At 33.4% G+C, this 22,629-nt stretch overlaps 2 protein-coding genes across 4 annotated transcripts; one reads left to right on the top strand and one right to left on the bottom strand.

Moving 5' to 3' along the window:
- On the top strand, positions 1-16,059 carry LOC107225508. Its single transcript, XM_015666002.2, has 16 exons — positions 1-155; positions 301-350; positions 2,005-2,200; positions 3,137-3,302; positions 4,502-4,683; positions 4,797-4,958; positions 5,076-5,233; positions 6,290-6,630; positions 7,135-7,246; positions 7,333-7,462; positions 8,517-8,656; positions 9,515-9,718; positions 9,788-9,937; positions 10,589-10,737; positions 12,439-12,658; positions 13,523-16,059. Exons 2-16 carry the CDS (start codon positions 311-313, stop codon positions 13,657-13,659), a joined length of 2,487 nt encoding a protein of 828 aa, XP_015521488.2. The 5' UTR covers positions 1-155; positions 301-310; the 3' UTR covers positions 13,660-16,059.
- LOC107225509 (RCC1-like G exchanging factor-like protein) lies at positions 13,235-22,174 on the bottom strand. 3 transcript variants are annotated; one of them, XM_046739789.1, is made up of 8 exons: positions 21,875-22,174; positions 21,029-21,289; positions 19,653-19,938; positions 18,064-18,236; positions 17,660-17,821; positions 16,794-16,921; positions 16,069-16,200; positions 13,235-13,322 (listed from the first exon to the last, which is right to left on the bottom strand). In XM_046739789.1, the coding sequence occupies exons 1-8, from the start codon at positions 21,981-21,983 to the stop codon at positions 13,317-13,319; spliced, it is 1,257 nt and encodes a 418-aa protein (XP_046595745.1). In that variant the 5' UTR covers positions 21,984-22,174; the 3' UTR covers positions 13,235-13,316. The 3 variants fall into 3 exon arrangements, with proteins under 3 accessions (XP_046595745.1, XP_015521489.2, XP_046595746.1); XM_015666003.2 differs by lacking the exon at positions 13,235-13,322 and adding an exon at positions 15,452-15,984; XM_046739790.1 differs by lacking the exons at positions 13,235-13,322; positions 21,029-21,289 and adding an exon at positions 15,452-15,984.
- Between the last annotated feature and the right edge of the window lie 455 nt (positions 22,175-22,629).

Here is a 22,629-nt window from a genome sequence, read left to right as displayed (position 1 = left end):
GATTTCGTACGTAGTCACATAAGGTGTGGTGCTGAGAATCGGTAACAGAGATCGATAGTTTATAACAGTGCGTGGAAGAAAAATACTGACTGGAAAACTGTGCCTAGTGTTCGAACGTACACTGCCTAATGGAAATATAATTTCTCTGCTGTTTCGTAAGTGTTAATATCGTCATTGGCATCGTTATTGCTGTTACTACTAATGGGTAGCTCATTAAAACCGAAAATTATGAGTTCAAACAGTTGTATATTTTGTCCGTATACGTCGATGAATTGAATCTCTCATATTTTTCAATTTCAGAAACGAAGAAATGAAGATACTCTTATCTTTAACACTCATTTACCTTGCAGGTAAGATATCGATGGTGCTATGCCACGTTTAATTAATATAATATATACATATTGTACATACAGTACGTTCACATTATCCTGACATTAATTTCTATTTCGAGTATAATTTTATATGAAAAAATCACTATACTAGTGACTAATCCTGATTTGCTTTATCTTTTTGCTGTACAATAAGTGATTGCATTCTGAAGTGAAATCACTATCAGTCATTATTTAGTTCAATAATTGATAATGACTAGAGTTAATTGTATATGTATATATAAAACCGAAAATTTAAATTGGTCTACATAATACATATAATTATGGTGTTTCAAAAAAAAAAGAATTTTTTTTTTTCTTATGGTGTCCAAAAACTGATAGTATACCTAAAAACAAAAATTTTGGCACCAATATGAGCTCTTAATATCAATAGTAAGGTTTGCCTCTATCCATTTCTTTATTTTTCATTTAAATAACACGGGAAATTTTTTTTTCATTTTTGCATTTTCATTACTTTGGAACGGTTCATCGTAACAACAATCTGAAAAAAGAGATTTGTAGGAAATTTCAAGCTCTACAAAAAACGTCTGAAGATCAAAGTTCCTCAGATCAACCGTTTCAAAGATATCAGTCATTAAAAATAACACTAATCAAAAATTTCAAATATTTTCCAACAAAACTACAAAAAAATATCATATGCCATATTTATATTATTTTTTACGTAGAATCACTTTAATTCTGTTAACCTGAGCCTGTAAACTTTTTTCTCTGCTAATTAATTCAATACTTAACTCACAAAAAGCACAAATACATAAATATGAAGGTTAAAAATATCACATAAATGATTTTTAAATACATAAATACAAATACAAATACAAATACAATACAATACAATACAAATACATAAATATAAAGGTTAAAAATATCACATAAATGATTTTTGTGCTTTTTGTGAGTTAAGTATTGAATTGATTAGCAAAGAAAAAAGTTTACAGGCTCAGGTTAACAGAATTAAAGTAATTCTCCGTAAAAAATAGTATAAATATGGCATATGATATTTTTTGTAGTTTTGTTGGAAAATATTTGAAATTTTTGATTAGTGTTATTTTGATCGCTGATATCTTTGAAACGGTTGATCTGAGGAACTTTGATCTTCAGACGTTTTTTGTAGAGCGTGAAATTTCCTACAAATCTCTTTTTTCAGATTGTTGTTACGATGAACCGTTCCAAAGTAATGAAAATGCAAATATAAAAAATAAATTTTCCCGTGTTATTTAAATGGAAAATAAAGAAATGGATAGAGGCAAACCTTACTATTGGTATTAAGAGCTCATATTGGCGCCAAAATTTTTGTTTTTAGGTATACTATCAATTTTTGGACACCATAAGAAAAAAAAAAAAATTTCTTTTTTTGAAATACCCTAATATATATACAATATATATATATATATATATATGTAAAAGTACGACAAATGTGAAATCCTGTAACTACTTTGCACGAGCAACTGATTATTTATTCGTTTACAAAGAGCAGCTTTTTTAATAACTAAAAATTTTGTAGATATTAATCTCCATATAAATACCTATTTACTTATTTTATACTTAGAATAAATTTAGAATAAATATAAACTGATCTATGCTTTCCGACGACCAAATATATGATACGATGCTGCAGGAATTGCGGCGCAAGAAAATGCTGCAAGAAACATTCCCGCCTCGTTACTCGAGTGTTATAACACAACGGCTATGCTGGTAAAAGACGACAGGCTGCCACACAGCATGCCTGCTTTGATAGCCCTGATTCGTAAAATTGAGAATACGGCAGGCCTTAACATGGATCTTCGCACTCTATCAATAGCTCTTCTCCACAGGTAGATGAACAGTTGAATATCAAGAACAATAATTTAGACAAGTCCAGGGTTGGGTAATATTTGAAACGTTTACATTCTATTTTCTAGTCCCTACATTAAATAGATTTGAACATGCATTTTCTATTTTCTATTTAAAATAGAAAATAATGTACATTTGTCCAATTGTCAGATGCTTCGACTGAATTTTACACTTTTCTCAGAACACTTTGGCCGATATTCTAAAACGGTTCGCACGATTTGGAATAAGTTGTGTCATAATTGCGACGTCTTTGCTTAGTTTTCAACTTAAAGACAGTATGTTCAGCAATGCACCGATTCACTCGCTGAGATAGAGTAGTGGTTTGATATTTTTCTTTACTGAATCGCGTGTGAAGACAAAGTATGTCTGTAGATAAATATTATAAACAGCGTGTGATTGTAGCGGAATATCTTTTCAATGATAATGATCAGCTAGATCTGGTGAAAATCTTTAAAACCGTACTTTGCTTTGAAACTCTGTACTTGACATACTACACTACTAAATACAATCATTTTTACGACAGAAATTATATAACGAGTTGCACGGTTATTTATGAAAAAAATCAATGCATTCACAAAATAAATTGCCAAGTAATATAATGCGTATCTCAGTTAATAGGAAAATACAAATATTTACAGTATTTATTACCATATTACATTTTACAACTGAATTCAAATACCTGCGTTTACATTTGTAGTTTCTAATTGAGGAAATTAGCATTTCCATTTGACCATTCAAATACTATTTTTAGACGTATTTATCATTTCCAATTGCATTGATGACAGCATTTTATCCAGACCTATGGATACAACAAATAGAAATCTGATAAGTTTCGACAATTTTGGTGTATGTTGTTGTTTTTTTTTTTATCATATCCTGCATTTGCTGTGAATGAAAACAACCTTCCATTACGCCAGGTTCCGGCAAGATGGTATCGAAAGGAATCCATCTGTTCAAGTTCAAGATGGAATAGTGCCTTTTTCACCAACAGGAATGTCTTTTTCTCGGCACGCTGCCACACTTAAACTTATCCCAGGGAATGCTATATCATTTCCGAACAGCAGTTTAACTGCCGTTGAAAGAGTAAGTACGAACTATTTCCCTATTATAGGGTTCGTACGCTTTTTGAAATCTGGAAAATGGGATTTTTCCAGTAACCTTTCAAGAAATATGTAGCTGATTAATGACAATTTTTTTTCACACTAATACTAATACCTTCAATATCAACTAGTAACTAACTTACCGTCTGACTCCCAATTTACAAACAACAGCCTGTGATTTTTTGCTAGAAAAAAAAAAGTTTGGCATTAAATAAAGTACGTAGAATGCATGGTGGTGGTGGTACGAAACAAAATTTGAGGTACAATTCTTTTTCTTCTCAAAACTGCCAATACTTTGTACAACAACGAGTTTATTTCTTCGACAGAGTCAAAATTCCAGTCTTATTTACGAAATTCCCTCACTTTTCCTTGCTGTGAGAAATTTACTGAGTTTTCCCGATTTTCCACGCTCTCCCTGTGCGTACGAACCCTGTATTAGCACTCTGGAGAAAATTTTAGTTTGCTGAAAAAGATGCATGAATTGTGTGAGCGTATTGTAAAAATTAAAAAACTTGTATGCAGTAAGATTGTGCGGTAAATGTGCAAGCATTTCTACACAAGACAAGTGTGCAAAAGTTATCGAATTTTAGAACAACTGCACACTATCCTATAACATTTTGCTTACCAACTTTTAGCCAAATTTATATATTTTCGTTTGTTGTATTATCCGATTTTTATTAGTAAATTTACCACCAAAATACCGTCATCCGTTAACAGTTATAAACATGCTGATAATAGGAAGAAATCAAGTGATTTACGATGACAAACTTTAAATACATGCGAAGGATGTAGGATTACCTTTGGTAATAATGCAATGAATTTGATGATGGTTGGTTGAAAGAATGTGTACAAAAACGACAAACTCCATTTATTGTTACATTAGTAAGGTAAAAATGTGGTGAAGTATCTGAAATGAAATTTGTTGAATTCATTCCAGGAACGTATTTAATTTTGTGTATTTTAAAAATTTAGTACAAAGCTTTGTAGAAAAGTTGTCACAATTTTTTACAAATTTTATATGCTTCACGAACATGCTTTGCACAAAAATATTTTCATCAGGGACTGTGCGGATAGAAAACTGACTTGCAAAATATATATAAATGAAGTAAAATTGCATCTACAAGATCTCATAGAGTTTTATCTTCTGTACCGAACATATTGAAAATGTTTTTACCTTTGCAGTGTTCGCTCCATTACATGCTGTCGAGTAGTTTTGAGATGATACAACGAGACGGTGAGAGTTCAGTTTGCAGCACGATATCTCAAACAGCTCAGTATAGAGTAGAGCGAAATGTTGGTGAAGAAGATGCGACGGAATCTGAAAGCATTGGAGATGACGTTGAGACGTTAACTCCGCTGGAGTTGTGAGTATACGTGTTTATTATACTACTGTCGATTAATTCTCAACTATGCTTTAATCAATGATGAATTATAAGCTCTTGTGAAACTTCTACCAATTCTTGTATTTGTGATTCAGAGAAATGATTAAGCACAAGACAAATGAATACCAACCCAAAGTGACAACAGAGGATCCGAATTGGTTGTATCCAGCGCTTCCTCCGAACCACCCTGACAGCGCACGCATTTCTACGTACACACAAAGTTCGTGTCCTGTGGAAAATGGCGTAGTAAAGACAAAGTAATTTTCATCCATTTTACATATTACTCAGTAAATAGAGAGAGAAAAACGTCTTACAGTAGCAGAAAAGCTTGTTCGAATGTCAAAAACATTCTAAGATATTTGGATATGTTGCAGATGGGGTGCTGTTTCCATGGGTCCTGTATTGGCAGGTATCGCCGCTGCTCTCGAGCCACAGACGGTGACTCTTGCTGAGTTACTAAGTGCAGATTTGGAAGAAAAAGGATACACTTCCGGTCCTGCTTTGACGAATAGATGGATCGCTACATTAGGAGGTATCAAAATCGGTTACTCCAAAACAACTTAGAGAGACATGTGAATTTTACTCAAAGCGTCTGTAAACTGAGAAAAATTTCTAGTCGTGGCATCCATCCAGATCCTTACTATTCTCATTTTCAACCGTAATAGAAAAATATTTTACTTCCCGACACACAATGAAAACTAGATTAGTAGCTGTAACCAGAAAATCCAGCATTTGTTACTATTCTTATTGACTATTATAACTCGTACTATATTTTCTTGTAACTGTTGTGATGATTAGATGTTGAGGCGTTATTTAACTGAAAAATTTTTATTTTGACAGCTATAATCACACTTCTAATAGTTTGTAATTTCTATTAAATTTTCTTACAATTCAAAGCATATTTAGGCGGTTGTGCGAACGATACTCATTTTACTAAAATTCTCCAATTACTACAGCAAAAGAAATATTTCTCAGTGTAAGCAGAAGTTTGAAATAACTCTTCTTCTGAGGGATTCAAGTACGAGATATCTTATGCCTTGAATTGCCATTTTGTGCATGTAAAAACCTTCAACAAGATTAGTGTATTTAATTGCACAAGTGACGAGGCAAAAAATCGACATTTTGTCACTGGCCATGTTTAAATTGAGAGAATATTTTTGAAAAACTATTTCTTGAACTCTGTAATTCTCTGAAAATCTTTAAGAAATTAGACGATTTTTTACAATAATTAATAAAAATTTAACATTTCTGAAGAATTCAGATACTTTGAAATGCGTAGAAAAAGTCTAATTCTAGGTCAAATTGGTATTCCTGCGATAATTTCTGAAGATGATTTCTCGCAAAAGGGATATGCTTAAGAGGGCCAATTTCTCCATCAGGTCAATACCCATTATTTTAAGAAGCATGTATAAGTTGACTAATATCAGATGAATTCAGTTTTAAACGATCTGTTTTTCAATATATTGAAATATCCTGTCATCCACGAATAACTATATTGTGGTAATTTTCCCATAGAATTATCACGATACTAATACTACGAATGTTGGGATAATATTGCAACGGAAGCTTGACTTTAATTTTGTCAAAGGTGACTTGGCAGAAGCAGCACTAATCCAAGGACCGGGACAAGTGAGTTCGATAAATATTGGTGCGATCGGTGGCTTCAATTCAACAGCGCTACCACGATGGTATTTTCTCACTACCAACGAGAACCTTGAAACGACGACCGCAGAAATACGAGGAGATCTGGATGGGCTCATTCTGGCTGACAGTGTTGCTTCTTGGTACTCGTCAGTTTCTACTTTGAGGCTTTCACAGATTCTCGACATGTATTACAGCTCACGAGGGGTGTTCAATTCTACTATGCGTGCTTGCAACAGGAGAACGTTATTTAGTACTGTCGCCGAGAACGCCACGATGGTGAATCAGGTGAGACACAAATCGAGTAAACAGTAAAATACGCAGTACAATTGAAAAGAATTACATGAGTTGACCCGTAAATTTTCTGCCAATTTCTTAGGGTGAAACTTTCAATCTGGCTGCAATTTGAATGTGTTTTAGGGGTGTATGAGGTATGAAAAGATTCTATTTCAGGCCTCTCAGCATAACAGTTTGCCAGAAACACGTTTAGCAATATTATCACGTTTTTGAAATGAACCTTCGTCTTCATATTTACAGTACTTGCTGACGTCTGAAAAAAATCATGACCCAATATATTTATCGTGTAAGAAAAGTCGGATCTTTCCGAATATGGAACCCATTTTAATGTAGACCCTCAGGAACTGCTGAAACTACAAGTATTTCAATTACAGCCTGGCGGATCAAAATTTGAACCCTGAAAAGTTCGCCAAAAGTTGACGGATTGGCACACATGCTCTTGCAAAACTGCTTTCACAAAGCGGATCACATGCTAAAAACCGTTTTTCTTTTCAGGTGTACAGTTCAGCCCTGCTTTTGTACGAGGAAGTCGCAAGAGTGACGATGAGTGCTGAGCGCATACAGAGCCTTGCCACTATTGCAGCAAATGCACTTAGCGTCTACATTCGTACGTCATATATTAGTAAATTATCAATACCTACGATCATGATAGATTTAGCCAATCCAAATGATTATTTTTATTGAAATCTTCAGCCGCGTCGATGAATAGTGATTTACCCTGTGATGCTACTAACGCGGTAAATGACTCCAACACAGCTTCTGCTGATTTGACTATCATCATTGATACTACATGGCCATTTACTACGATCCAACCGTTTCTCGCGTAAGTAATTTACCTTTCAGGGAGATTCACTCGTTATCGGTATTAAGAATATTTTATCCCTCTCAGCTGTTCGATAAATATCCTACAATTCGTAAATTTAATTATACTGATTCTTCGTGTTTTTGGAAAAATATATTTGTGAAACCTTATTTGAAAGGTAAGTGAAAATTAAAAGAAAAGCGAGTTACTTCACTCGGTTTTAAAAACCCTCAGACTTTTTCCCCTGGCTTCCTGTTTCCAAATATCGTGTTTCGCAACACTTTTCCTATGTTTTAAAAAACTTTGCAAATCGAATAGTTAATTCAAATCATAAGTGGTAGTTAAAAACTCGAGAACCGCACTGAACGTCAGATTTCGCCTTTCCAAGAACAACTCGTTAACATTTTTCAGTTTTCCAGGTTTTTCTAAAAGATCGGCAATCCTGAAAGAGTTAATAAATTTTTTTCTTCCTTGCAATTATGAATATTTTGACACTTTATCAGGCACTCTCAAAAACTCTCAAAAACTCTCGTAATTTTAGTGGAAAATTTCTCAGAAATAGATAATGTGTTTGGAGAACTCTTAAAAAACATTCTTCATTATTTCTGGATAAGTTTTTCTGATAATTCCTAAAGGATCTCATGAATTTCTAGAGTGTTTCTGGAAGGAGCTTACATTCTTTCCAAACTTCATTTTATATCACTGATATTTTTTGAAATTAGAACTTCTTAGGAAACAGTTGAAATTAATTTATCTGAAATGCAGCTGAAAAAATCTAGACTGTGGATTTGTAAAAGAATATTTTGAATGAAACTATTCTAAACGAAACTAAACTGAACGTTTCTGAAAATAATTATGATTTGCAAGAAACTTTCGAGAAAAACTGTCGGAAATTCACACAGAGTTTTTGCTAGTGAAATTGCACACAATATCTGGGGATATTGCTTTTGGGAATGTTATTTGTATGTGACTGACTGGTTAAAACTGAGAATTTTGGTATCCGCAGATCTTTGCTTTTAGGAATGTTATTTGTATGTGACTGATTGGTTAAAACTGAGAATTTTGGTATCTGCAGATCTTTGCTAGAGGGCATCGAAGTTGGGAAATTCAACAGTAACTTTACTTTGATTAACGGCTACGATGGAAGTCTTATGATAAACAGTAGCAACACGCTGCTGGATTTTTACAGTTTCAACGCTACTCAATATGCCAACTGTGCGTACAACTTTAACTATTTGCTTGACAACCCTGGTGGAATAAGTTCCCTTGATTTTCCATAAAAATCTCTATCATTTTCGAAGGAATCTGAAACACAATCGTAGTTTTTGAATACAATTTTTCACATAACTTCGTAGTGTTTTAGTTTAGGTATACGATAAATTATCAAAATCCACTGAAATCATGCGCAAAATGTGAAAAGACTCGTTGAACATAAGCATACACGATCTGCTAGGTATGTACTCGATTTGGCTCGAGTGACTTTTTCTTGTGAGAGGGAAATTCACATATTACAAAGAATGATTTCTAAATATTGAAATTTTACTGTGAAATTCGATTAAGGCAATTGCTTTGTTTTTGAATGGTAGACTTTCTCAACACATTTGGAAGAACTTCCAGTTGTCCACAATTATCTACATAAGACTATAACTGTTTACATTCGATTGTAGATTTTCATCTGAATTGACAGTTCTCAGAATTTTGGTTTGATTTTCACGGCCAATGGATGTTTTATTATTGTCGCTTAGGATAAAAAAAAAAAAAAATTTGATAAAAATTCGTAATCTTTTACAAAAACTCACCAAGATTCGTTACAACTTTTTAGGGTAGTCGATTCTTTATTTATTTGTAGATAATTGGAGATGATAGCAATTTTTCATAGTACTACATCGTTTTCTACAAAAAAATCAAAAAAAAACAGAAGCAAAAACATTATTTGCTAGGAAAAATAACGCGTTTCTATGATTTTGTATTCTTTTCCGTTTTCGTGGAATATCGTAGAAATTATTTTCACCAGGGTAAGAAGAACGCTGAATCTTGGCTAGTAACTAAAGTTAAATAAAATTGAATATCTAGTTACATCGGGTTTCGACCTGCCCAAGGCACTTGAAGCCCTGCGTATTCTGCAGAAGGAAAGATTGAACAAAGAACAAAGCCAAAACATTGGCGGCAGCAACTCGGATGTTGTACTAGTCCTTTCCTACACCTCATCGATTACTACAGACGCCGACAAAGAGTATTGCTTGCAGCAATTGAGGATCATAAGGGAGGAAGTACCTGGTCGGTATTGACCCATAGCACATAAAAATCACCCCTCACCTCTGCTCATCGTCTCTTTGCTCTTTTCAGATTCCGTGTTTCTCTATCTTACTTACGGATCCAAGGACAAATGGTCCGATATTGCAGCCAACTCGACCACAGACACGTTTGCGATAACCGCAACAAGCACTACAGACACTTTGACAACGATCAATCCAGTTATATCACGTATCAAACAAAGTAAGGCTGTGATTTTTTTATGCCAAGTTACATACGCTGATACATTCTCAAGTAAATCTCTGGTTAAGATTTAGAATGTTTAAATATTTTTAAGCGACAAAAATCTATAGAATATGTACAAAAAAATTGCACGCTCTGTTAACTTATGGAAATTTTTATCCTAATTCGTTTTTACATCTCTTGAAATTCCAGTTGATGTTCAAAAACCAAATTTTTAGGTACAAAAGCATTTAAGTCTGTATATCTGGAAAAAAGTGGAGAAATTTTATTTTAATTTTTAGACAAAATTTGTTTTTTTGATGAAACAAACATTCAAACTCTGAACCAATTAGGATAATTTTTTGAATTCAAACTTTGTTACGTAAGAAATTATCAGAACATGATTTTTTGGAAAAGTCGAAAAGGATTTTTGTGCATGGACTTCAAATATTCAAATACAACTTGACTAAATAATGAAGGACAGCATGAGTAAATTCTTTGGATATCTAAGATTATCGTTCGGTGAAATTTCAGTAATTTCATCAACACAAGAGTGTAGAAAATACTGTAATGAAAATGCAGCAAAAAAATGTAGTAATGTTTTTACGTTCCACAGTGTTATTTCTTCACAGATAAGATATTACTGTATCTGTACTCACTACTTTTTTACAGTTCCTAAACGCCTTATCAATTCTGCATGTGGAGCTTCATTTTCATCAACGGGATCAACAGCCTCGTTTGTCGACTACGTAGAACCTTCAGGCATCAAATACTACAGACTGAATCCCAACTATTTTTCTACAGATACGGCAACTGTGAAGGTAAACAACGTGACAAAGCATTTAGTACTCATGAGAAATTGATAATACCATTTTTTCATTGATAACATAACAGCAGTCTTCAAACTTACAAAGCATTACGGTCAGCGTAATGAAATGCAGGCTTCACGGCGCTTGATTTAGGCAAATTAAGAGAAACAGGGATGAATTCGAATGAAAATGGGAAGATGTCAGGTACAAATGTTTCTGAACAATCCTAAAGAAAAAAAAACATGCGAGCATGAGTATAGTGAAAACTGTATGGTACATTAGTTTCATTCTTTTATTTCTTGTCTTATAAAGTTTCGTATATATTTTTAACCGTATAGCAAAAATAGTAAGGATGCAAACGAGCTAATTAAGATTTCCTTAATGACGTGTGTAATTCCATAGTTTTTGCAACTATTAGAAAAGCTCCATTAAATAATCATACCATCGATCTTCCAATTTGTTATCTCGATTCTATACAGTAGAAACTTCCACTCAACTTTGCCCATCTAATTCGAATAACGCAAATGAAAAAAACCGATGACAAAATTTCAGAAGAGTTAGGGATTTAGGAGAAAGACTGAACTTTGGAGAGTTTGTAAAAGGAGAAGGCATGAAAAAAAAAATGGGTATATTTAGGATTTAGGAAATTTACCGCTGTGAAGCCTGCAAGAATACTTTTCAAGTGAATCGCTGTTTCGCAAATGGAGATTTATGAAAAAATGCGTGCTAATTTTGCCAATACGCAACCATGTATCCACATATACGTTTTTCATACTTCTACGTTATCATTCTGGTTCTAAAACTCCTTTGTCTTCACCTAAACTTTAATCACAACTGAAATTTCAGTCGAAATATGCGTTTCAATCCTTGATGTGTCTATTACTAGATTTTTCAATCGATAGAAATATATGGAGTAAAATTCAGCATAGAAGCTACAGTCGAAATGCGATAGTTTGAGGAGATAGTAAAATAATAGTGAAACTTACCATAGATGTGTCAGTGAGTTCAATAAAAGTTGTAGTCGAGTTAAAGTTTATGTCGAATTCGCTTGATTTTTTAATGCAACTCATGCATTAGTGTATAGTATATGTATACACGAATATAAGTTAAGCTACCATTTTTGTACCGTACATTCTACAGTGGATTTTTCTCTGTGGATTAGTGAAATTGTGGAAGCTCTTTATAATAAAACGGTAACCATGAAGCCATTTCGATTCATAAAGTGAGACAAAGTGTTGAGAAAACATTAATTTCAACGTTATTCCCAGTTATACGTCACAATTGTCATACTCCTTGAAAATCGTGTAAATGAGATTTTAACGTTACTTTACACATACGTAAAACAATAATTTTCTCCCAATGCTTAATTTAGATAGTTTAACTCATTCGCTTTAATATGAAAATATTGACTCAAAATGCCTTTATTTCGGTAAAGGAACACTTCTTGAACAAGTTTGAGATGTTTTGGACATGTTTCAGAAAATGAATTTTTTTTCAAAATTTGCGTTTTTCCGCAATGTCAGAATAATTCTACAAAATAAACAGTGGCAACGAATTTGTAAAAACATTTTACCCCGATTTGATATACTTGAGAGTTATTTACAGAAATTCGTAGAAAACGAAAATTAGTGTACAAAAAAGCGAATGGGTTAAACCTCGCATCATGCAACAATAACCTCAACAGTTACCACATAATATTTGATTGATGCATAGGTTCAAGGTGCAGGATGGGGATACCTGAATGTTTGTACATCGCGTTCGGTGGTTCAGCCAAATTCAACTTCTCCGAACGACGTAAGCTGCACATCAGTGACAACAAATACGCACAGCATCAGCATATCCTGCAGTGGCGTGGATCTCATACACAGATGTCAGCCTCTCTACTTATCTGTGGCAGCTAATGCTTCGGATTCAGTATCATACCAATGCACAGGTATATTTACAGTACCTCTAGAAAATCCAAAGCCATGATGAATATTTTTCCATCGAGTATACCACGAAAATCAGACGCGTTTAAAGTACGAAAGAATTGGTCTGAGTAGGAGAAAAAAGCGTTTAAAAATTTCCAGAAATCTAATTTTTGCCGATAATGGTGAACAGAGATGCAATAAAATCCTTAGTATGTAACAGAAATAATTCAGAGTAAATTCGAATAACAGAAGTTTTACGGTATCAACAATTTCAGAGATGAGTTTTTTAATAATCAAAACGTTGAAAATGATCAAACTCTGGTGCTTTTGATGGAATTATAAATATTTCAGGCCTAATTCATTTACCATAAATATATCCAGATATCGCTTGAAAAAGTTTCACAAATAGTTAGCTTCGAAGTGGATAAAGAGAAATTTTTGAAAGCATGGTACAATAAATCTTCGTCAAAGATTACATTTGCTTTATAACTATAATATAAAGTAAGATTTCTAGAATATTTTTCGAGAATTTCGGAGAATCTGTTCGGTGAGTAAAATGAACTCAAAAACATTAGAATCGGATCGAATACATTCGAGTTTAAGCATTTCGTATCTTCCAGTTGAAGAACTTTTTCGCAAATTGGTGATATCTTAGCTGGTGTTATTTGAATTTGCTCATCATCATTTCTATAACATAATAAAAATGTTGTTTGATTAGTGTTCAACATTATTAGCGCAAATAACACTGCTGGAGTTTTTTCAAACAGTCTTTTCTCTTTTTATTTTGACCAACAAAATGCTCGTTATCCAGTGCCATTCAAAACGCTGGTATTTTCTGTATTCTACAATTTAACACACGAGCGTATATCTACATAAAAATCTTTCAGATGCCAACGTTTGCCGTTATCCGGACATGCGCAAGTTCACAATATCGTACGACAATCTTGTATGCCGAAGCAGTGCCAGCACTTTCTTCTTTGCTCCATTGGTTCTGGTAGTATCTTTCATTATCAACTTCATGTAATATAAGTGTATAGAGTTAAACGCAGTTACCGAAGTGATTCCGTGTTAAAACGGTCACGCTTTTTGTTAATACATACTACGGAATTTTTACGCTATTCGAAGATAACATTGTATCGAGTATTTGATGGAGAAACATTTGCGCCAGAGTTTTCAAACATTTGTTGTATTTACAGAGTTATCGCAAGTTTTAATCACGAGGGAACCTTTTCTCAGTGCATAAGCATGGCTTTTTTCGGTTCATACGATAACTTTTAGCTAAGAATTTCATTACAGTACTGAAGTTAAATTAAAAAAAAAAAAAAAATCGTCGTCATTCAGTTGTAAACGCGATATTGTTGGATGAAGATAAATTTCAGGGTAATATTTATTTTTCTATCTCCAAGCTGTAACGATTTGGCTACATTCTCTGAACAGAATAGGAGGACAAATATTTTGCATTTCAGTGCAATCAGCTTTCCAATATCAAAAACTTACTTACTCTTTAATACTTGACATAATAATTAAATGGCTACTACAGCGATAAACATTAAATTTTAGATTTTCGTAAGATAATTAATCTCATGATGAGATAGGATACATAAAACTTGAAACTATACTTGGGCTGCCGGATTCTGATCATTTCTCAAGTGGAAAACTAAATTCGGATTTTGAGAATCTAGCAAATCCATTACACAACTAATATAGCCTAGTGGGAATTTGAGCAAAGAAGTTCCTTTGAACAAAAAGTTGGAATAAATTCATAAATATTGTAAATATTCTTACAAAAGTAATCGTATTCCCCGGTGAGCAGCGACATGGCACATTTTCAGAGCCTTGTATAAAACCATGTGATCATTTCTCCAAGAATTATTCATTTAAAAATAGAATCATCAAAGTAAACGTCTGTAACTTGTGTATGGTCGATCAATTGATTTGAAGTTGAATTAATGTCACATTCAAGTTCAACTGTTCAAAACGAATTCAAAGTCCTCAAAATATTATAATTATGGTATCTTGCAGAAATGCGATCAACACTTTGGTTCTGAAAAATGAGAGCAAACATGAATTACAGATCCGTGAATTCTCCCTCAATTGCTTGCAATCTAATCTGATTACGCAAAGGAGTCAGTATTTGTGAAACCAGGTGAAAGATTTTTTTTTGATATTGAAAATGGCGCGTCATAGGAATCAATTACAAATATTACATCATCATCAATTTTACTGAATTTAAGTTTAGAAACTAACATTTCCAAACTGCATCACATTTTCAATTCACAATTATTGATCTGTGTCGTCCCGGTTTTATAGTTTTCAAACCCAGTTATTTGATGAAATTTGAGTTTTCGAAGAAAATGAAATAATAATATCAGTATGTAAACTTTGACATTTGCATTGGTTTGCTGAAGGAAAGTTTGATCAATTTATTTGAACTTGAAATTTTTATTTTTTTTTCATTTTACCTATATTTCACTAAGAAAGTAGATTCTTGATAAAAAAAAAGCAAATAATCGCGTAGTATTCGTACTAATAATACATTTCAGATTGCACCCAATTTTTATTTTTTTTTTCCATTGCATAGTACTTAATGAGATGTACTTAGTGAAATGAGAGTGTTAACGTACAAATTAGTTAATAAAAACAGGAAGAAGATTAAAAAAGGAACAGTTTCTTTGCCCTTATTTTGTCTTTTATTTATTTCTGTAACAAAATACTGACTAGAAAAAGTTCAGTTTAATGGGCTAATGAAGTATCCTTATTTACGAATCAGGGCTGCACAATAAAACAATTAATCATACATTTTTTTGAAATTAGTCGATTGATTGACTCTTTTCATTGATTGTTTTTCTGAATAATCGATTGTTTGGCATTCTCAATTAATCATTTTCCCTATTAATGGATTCATTAGAAACATCATTTAGAGTTTTCCCGATTAATCAAGTAATCAACCCTTTCAATTAATCGATTTTCGATTAATCGGCCATTTGTTTATTGAAATTGATCTTTTCTTTTTTTGGATTAATCGACGAATTAGATAAAAAATGAGTTCAAATCTGCGGTTAATCGATTAATCGCGAAGCTCTAGTACGAGTTAAGTCTGTATTAGCTCTCCGGAAATAATGAATTATTTCCTTCTTTTAAATAGACATTACTTTTTACAATCCTACAATTGGCAAATACCGGTATCATTATCGAGGTTCAACTCTTAATATTCATACACACCTTGTGACAATACGTAAAAATATATTTTGTTCGTTAGGAAAACACTGCTTTATATATAAGGTTTACATAATGTGACTGTATGATCGACGCCGCAAGAAACTTTTTTTACTTGAGCACCTACTGCTACCTAGAATATAATATATATAATTCATGTGACAGCAAATAATAAAGAATGTCATGAAATGTATGACACTGTTTGACATATACTTACTTTCAATGGAAAGAACTGATCCTCGATATTCCCAAGTCCTAAAGATCCAAATTTGTTGCATCCCCACATATAAAGGTCTCCATTATCAGTCACTGCCGCCAGTTGACTTATACCGCAGTATATTTGAGAAACCTGTGACAAGGTAGAAAATTTTTTTTCTATCATTGCTGACTATTATATTTCTTTAATCGAATAATTCAGTAGTAAATTTTGTATGAAACATCGAATTTCAATTTCGCACAGTCATCACTGGTTGAAAAAAATAATTTCAGATTTTGGTAAAGAAGCTAAACTATCCAAAAACACTGTCTTCAAACTTGAAGTAAATCGGTCGGACCGGTTTTGAAATATCGTGGGCCCCGCAAAACATGTCACTTAGCTAAATGGTTGACGTTATTGTCACTAACAATGCTTCCAATTATGTCTATAGTAAAAAAAAAAAATATGTAGCTGAAGTTCGATCTACACACGTTTCGATAAAACAAACTCCGATCGAAATGAGTGGTTGGTTTTCAAGATATCAATTCCCAAAATTCACCCATTTCTTTAGCCGTCTACTCATCTATAATCCATTGATTTCGATGAAGTCTAGATGACACTGAATTTCAATTGTGGTCAATCCAAAAGTGTATTAAAAACATAATAGCAAACTATCATTGCTTAAGAATAGAATTTCATGAATGAATTTTGTGAACTGGGGGAATTTTAGGCAAATTTCTACTGACCCGATTATTACGGCTATACGCGTTAAAACCAAACAGAGTAGCCGGAATCATTGTAGGTTCTTTTGCTCTTTGTACAGCAGGACCAACTCCAAGAATTCCATATCCCCATACAAAAACGTTGCCATCACCTAGGAATTCAGATCAACAAGAAAAATTTATGACAAAAGAGTAAGGAAACATAATCCGCTACTTATTACAGTAAATTGTTTACTCAAAGAGATTTGTCACTTAAAAATCAAGCCTTTGCTTCGAAGGTTCATATGGTCAACACGTTCGTAAGCTATGATGATTTTTCTAGGAATGCAAAATAAAAAACTAGGATAACCATTTTTCATCTCTAATCGCATTAAGATGCTGAAAAATCTGATATATAAATGCCACATCATTTTGCGAACGAGTCATTTTATGTAGAAGGTAATTTTTCAAGTAAAGTCCAACAATTTTTGTTTTACTTATCAAGTTGATATTGTTGAATATACAATTTTCCAAGATTCCAGTGGTATCGATTTTGATCAGGAAATAGCAATACTTAATCAATAATTGAGAATAAGACAAAATTTGTTTCACAGAACTGGCAAGAAACAGTTTTCCAAACAAACCAAGCCACCATGACTTCATGGAGTGAAATTGAACGAGCCTAGTAAATTTTTCCACCATTTTAAAGCTGTTTCCAGTGAGAAATTGATACTTAAACTGCTGTTCATAATTTTAGTCACACTTTTTCAGCAATTTTGGAAGCATCACCGTAGCATCCGAACGTGATAATTTGATAAAAACTGTACGTGAGCTGATCTCGTAGTAAAATTAGTAAAAAAAGCATTGATTTTTAACCGAAGGTATTTGATCGATTGATTATATATTCTTACTGTTTAAAACCATGCAAAAGCTTCCGCCTGCAGCAATGTCTACAACATGTCCCAGGGAGCGACACTCTTGGATTTCTGTTGCAATGTTTATTTGGTGATTATCAACCAAAGATGGCAACTGTCCATATTCCGAATTACCCCATCCGAATACTGTGCCTTTATCTACCAAAATTATATTAGAATGTTAAAGCTGCTGAAGTAGGGGAAAGTTAACTGAATTATATACAGAATTTCGCAAGCAGATTAGACGTCCAGGTCTTTCAAGATTTTCCCCAGTATTCTTTTAGTATGGGAAGTCTCTTCAAACAAATTTATGTAGAATATCACATCAATATATGACGTCTGCGATTTGTTTAATTGGTTAAGCAATGATAATAACAAGTAGTTTTTTTTTTATAGCATACCGCTAAGCGCCAAGACACAGTCTGCCATACAGGCAACTTTGACAATATTTTCACCAGCCAAGTCTCCTTTCACTAAGCTCGGTTTGTACTCATTTCTGTAATGTGCAAGACCAGTTTGGCCATCTGCACCCCATCCAAATGTATAAACTTGGCCTGACTCGCTTAAAAGAATACTGCAGAAAACAAAGAGTAGCTTGTAATTCATTGATTTATAGATTATCAAGTTTTTAACGCTAACACAATGAAAGATTTGGAAAAGGTGCCCCTATTTTGCAATGACTTTGAAGATGTTCAGTTCTTAAAATTTCGAGTATATTTTGCTTCATTACAGTTTACCGAATTTCTGACATTTTCAAGTTTGTGAAATGATTTATAAAAACACTCTCACTGCATCATCATCATGAACTTCAATCTCGTTCGATATTTATGTTAACATTTCTTTATGTCCTAAAAATGGAGCAGGATTCGTTTTTTTTTTTTTTGTTTTTTTTCTAAAGATTTACCAGTTTTATAAAGCTCGTACTGCAAACTCCACACATGGCTAAAAAAACTTCCACTTCTCACCGTTAGTGCAAAATATACCATAATCAAATGAACCACCTTTTTTCATTCAAGAAATGTTTTGCTTTACGAACTTTAAACGTCGAATGAATGATTTAAATTTGAAAAAAAAAAAAAAACATATTGTAAAGTAATAATTGGTTATTTCATGCAAAATATATGAACTAGAATGATACAACATGTCGTTTTGTACTATTTACATTGAAAATGTTATAAAAGATAGTGGTCAACTTTGGTTTATTATCTTTTACCGAATTGAATTTAACGTAAAGTTGCAAAATGAACATTTTCGTTTAGAAATGCATTGTTAGAATAATTCTGTGAACTTTAGCCTCATCTTTCTTGGAGATACAAGACAAACCGAAATTTTATAGAAAATGCTTATTGCAAGTCAAAAAATTTATGGAATGCCCATTGCCGTGTGCAGATCCAAAAAAATGTAGTGATTGCCAACAATGAGTAAATATCAGGTTCAAGTTCATAATGTTAATATAGCCATGTATTTTTAGGAAAAATCGTTAATTTGCAAGTTTAGGATTCTTTAAATTTCGTTAAGTCATACAATGAATATAAAAATACTCTCATACTTTGGAAACTTAATAACACCTTCAGTCACTTTTAATTGAAAAATAGTGATTTTTGTTTCTCAATGTTTCGTTACATTAACGTTACTAACTTCAATCTTATTTATCTTATCTTATCTTCACTGTTGTCTAAGGTAACGAGTATTATTTAAATGAAAATAAGATTATTCATGTACAAATTCATTTGATGAGATGAGAAATAATTTCTCTCGTAATTGTCTCTACAAGTAAGATTATCGTCATTTTAATGTGGTTAATTGAGTAGACAATAATAAAAACGGAAAATTCTTAGTGTGTTGAGAAAAAAGAATTGTTAATTGCAAAAAATATTTTTTTGACGGCAGCGCAATATCTTTTTGTTCAACGGTTATCTGAGATCATTCTGTTAAAACAAATGATCAAAATAACTTATGACAGTGCTGATTGGTAAATGCTATCACGTACCTGTGATCTTGGCCTGCTGTTACAGATTTTATGCGCTCCCCTTTGATGTCTGGTATATGATGAACTATTGTATTGTTTGTGTAATCTTCATCGACAATTATTGGTCGTCCACATTGACCATAACCATTATTTCCAAGTGTAAACAGGCCTTCGGTTGTTAGAACTAACAAATGTGCACGACCAGCAGCAAGTCCAGTTACTTGACTGGACGGATTTTTTAATGGCAGATGTATCGGCTTTGGGAGTGGAACAACATTTTGAGGATCCTTTGCTGCTGCATCATATCCTGAGGAAAGAATTGGATCAAATTTAATCAAAAGTGTGAATCAAATCGAATGAAGACTGCACTGAAGGCACCTTTAAAATCTGTCAATCCTAGCAATATTTGACTAAAATTTAGTCTGATCTTTCCGAAAATGAAATCCATTTTAAGGCTGTTGTCGGGAACTGTTCTTTACACTTTCAGTCCATGTTTGCGAACTCCTAAGAATAAATTTTCTGCATTTTTTTAATGTGAAATGGTAAACATTATAGAGTACATTCTGAGTTGTATAGTGGAATGGAAATGGCATCGTTTATAAAACATAATAAATATTCGAGGGATCATGGATTTCCTAAATATATTCTGTATCCCTGGAATATTTTTAATGATTTAATTATGATGTAATTCTAAAAACTTGAGGATATACTCCAAAATGTCTGAATTTGAATAAAGAAAATAAATAAAAATCCATTTTTGATCCGTCATGTATATACGACTGAAAAGTTGAAAAAACCTATGTTTTTTTGTCACAATTTCAGAAGACCTATCTCAAAAATGATTACATAATCATAAGAATCAAACTTTTTTATGCCAAAAGCACAGTAGGTCGTATTTTTTCTCGACAACAGGCAGTGCTGAAAATTCAAAGACGAAGGTTCAATTTGAAATTGTGGAATTCATTTGTTTTTACCATTTGACTTGAGTCCTACAGCTTTTTCAAATGAAAGGTAAAAGAGAGGTGTGGAATGTTTAAATAAATCCGATTTTCAACTCCTAACCATTGGCTACTACTTGTAGAATCAAGTTACTGTTTATGATAAATGCCATCGAAAATATAACGCAGAATGTAGATTGATAGTTACCCACGTATACAATCAGTTTAATATTTTTGTCCCAAATTTTTATTCATATTGCACAAATGCGTGCACGTGCCATGTTGCAGATATCCCTCTTTTACAGCATCTGGGTTAGAAGTTGTGTACAAAGATGCAACTTCCAATTATACAATATTACGTTATCTGGTCGATATTAAATTTTAACCAACTTATGGAATCTACTAAATGATATATCTAACATTTATTGAATTTATATTTTCATCTTCACGTTCATTTACCCAATTGAGAATCTGTGTTAATTCCATTTCCCCAAAGGATGTTTCCATCTTTCGAGTCAACGGCAAAGACCGTAAACCCATAACCAGATTCGATATCTATCACTCGATGCTGTTCTGCAAATCGAAGTCTGTTCGGTTTGTGATAAAATAAGAACTTCTTGCGCTTCGCGATCGGCGGTTGAAGTCCCAAGGCTCCATGACCAGCAAGGCCCCAAACGTACACCCTGCGGTCGCTACTCTGACTTACTGGATATTGAAATACTGCAATGCAAAATTACAGAAAAATTTTCAGCATTATTTATATTAAGACATTAGATGTCTAAGAAATATTTTTTTTGCTCCCACCTGAAAAACTAGAAACATCCTTTTGTGAAAATAATTTATTATAAGTTGTATGTATCAGATAGGGGCAAAAAAAACTTACTCTCGAAGAAACCACTACAATTTGTGTACTACAAATGGTCCGAATTTTAACATTACGCAGAGTTTATTAGAACAATTAAATGACTGCGATAAAGATATGCTAAAGCGACGTGAAAGAGATTGGAGTGAATTTAGCCTGCATTGTGTAATGGCAAGATTTTCGGGAATTCTCATGTCTTATTTCTGTTTACACAGTACAATACGAAACAACTTGTTAATAACGCAGTCAGTACCAATCACTCTTAGAGGATTGATATCATGTAACGTAAAATTCAGGGTACTTTTTAAGTGTCATCGGTGTTATTTTCGTGAAATCGAAGTAACTCCAGTGGAGTCACTGTATCAGGCAAATACACATCGCCAATGTTGTTATTCATTATGTCACATTTGTTTACGGTAAAAAATCCCTAGAGTGATCGTTACCTGGCAATTCGTTTGGTGGTGGGTTTGGAGATTTTGTATTCGTTGCTGTCAATTTTTGGCGGACTTTTGGAGAAGATAATTTTGAATAATTTCTGACTAGCTTAAACATTATTTAAACTTTTGTAGCAATATTTGAAACGTGCCGTACTAATTATGGCATAGTTGAGTAAGCGACTGTTTTGCACGGTTGTCTGTTGTTTGAGGTTAGAGTTTCATCTGCGGTAACACCGGTAACACTTAATCACGGAGCAGTCGGCAGGAGACGACACTGAAGCACCGTTCGGCTCAAACGTTGGACTAGTTTTGCGGCAACGTAACTTGTATGAGGAATAGTCACGTTGCGATTGAAGCGCCTCTTGCGGGGTAAGCCCGTATAGCGCTCTCCCCCCCCCCCCCCGCCCCGTCCGGTATCTTATAATTCGCCGTTTGCCACCTTTTCTTCAGATTCAAATGTCAGTTGGAAAAGTAATTACTCAGTTTTCATTCACTTCAAATGCGTATTTTACGAATTTACGGAGTATGTTTGTAGCACGGATGTTCACAGGTTACGATCGCCACCCTTCACTTTTTACATTTTCCTATATTTTAGGCATTTTGATTGGTTACCTCTGAACCATGATCCGTGCCGCGGTGCCTAACCTTAGAGCATATAGACATAGAGGATGCATCGACGCTAAAGAAAGGTCCCCGAGCCAGTGAGCGAGAGAGATGTCGTAATGCTACATGCGCTCTCTTTCTACAGCAAGAGCGTACCT

Source organism: Neodiprion lecontei, chromosome 5, assembly GCF_021901455.1.
Source record: "Neodiprion lecontei isolate iyNeoLeco1 chromosome 5, iyNeoLeco1.1, whole genome shotgun sequence".
Taxonomy (NCBI): Eukaryota; Metazoa; Arthropoda; class Insecta; order Hymenoptera; family Diprionidae; genus Neodiprion; species Neodiprion lecontei.
The sequence above is the reverse complement of the archived record's forward strand: the minus strand, read 5'-3'. Positions and strand labels throughout refer to the sequence as shown.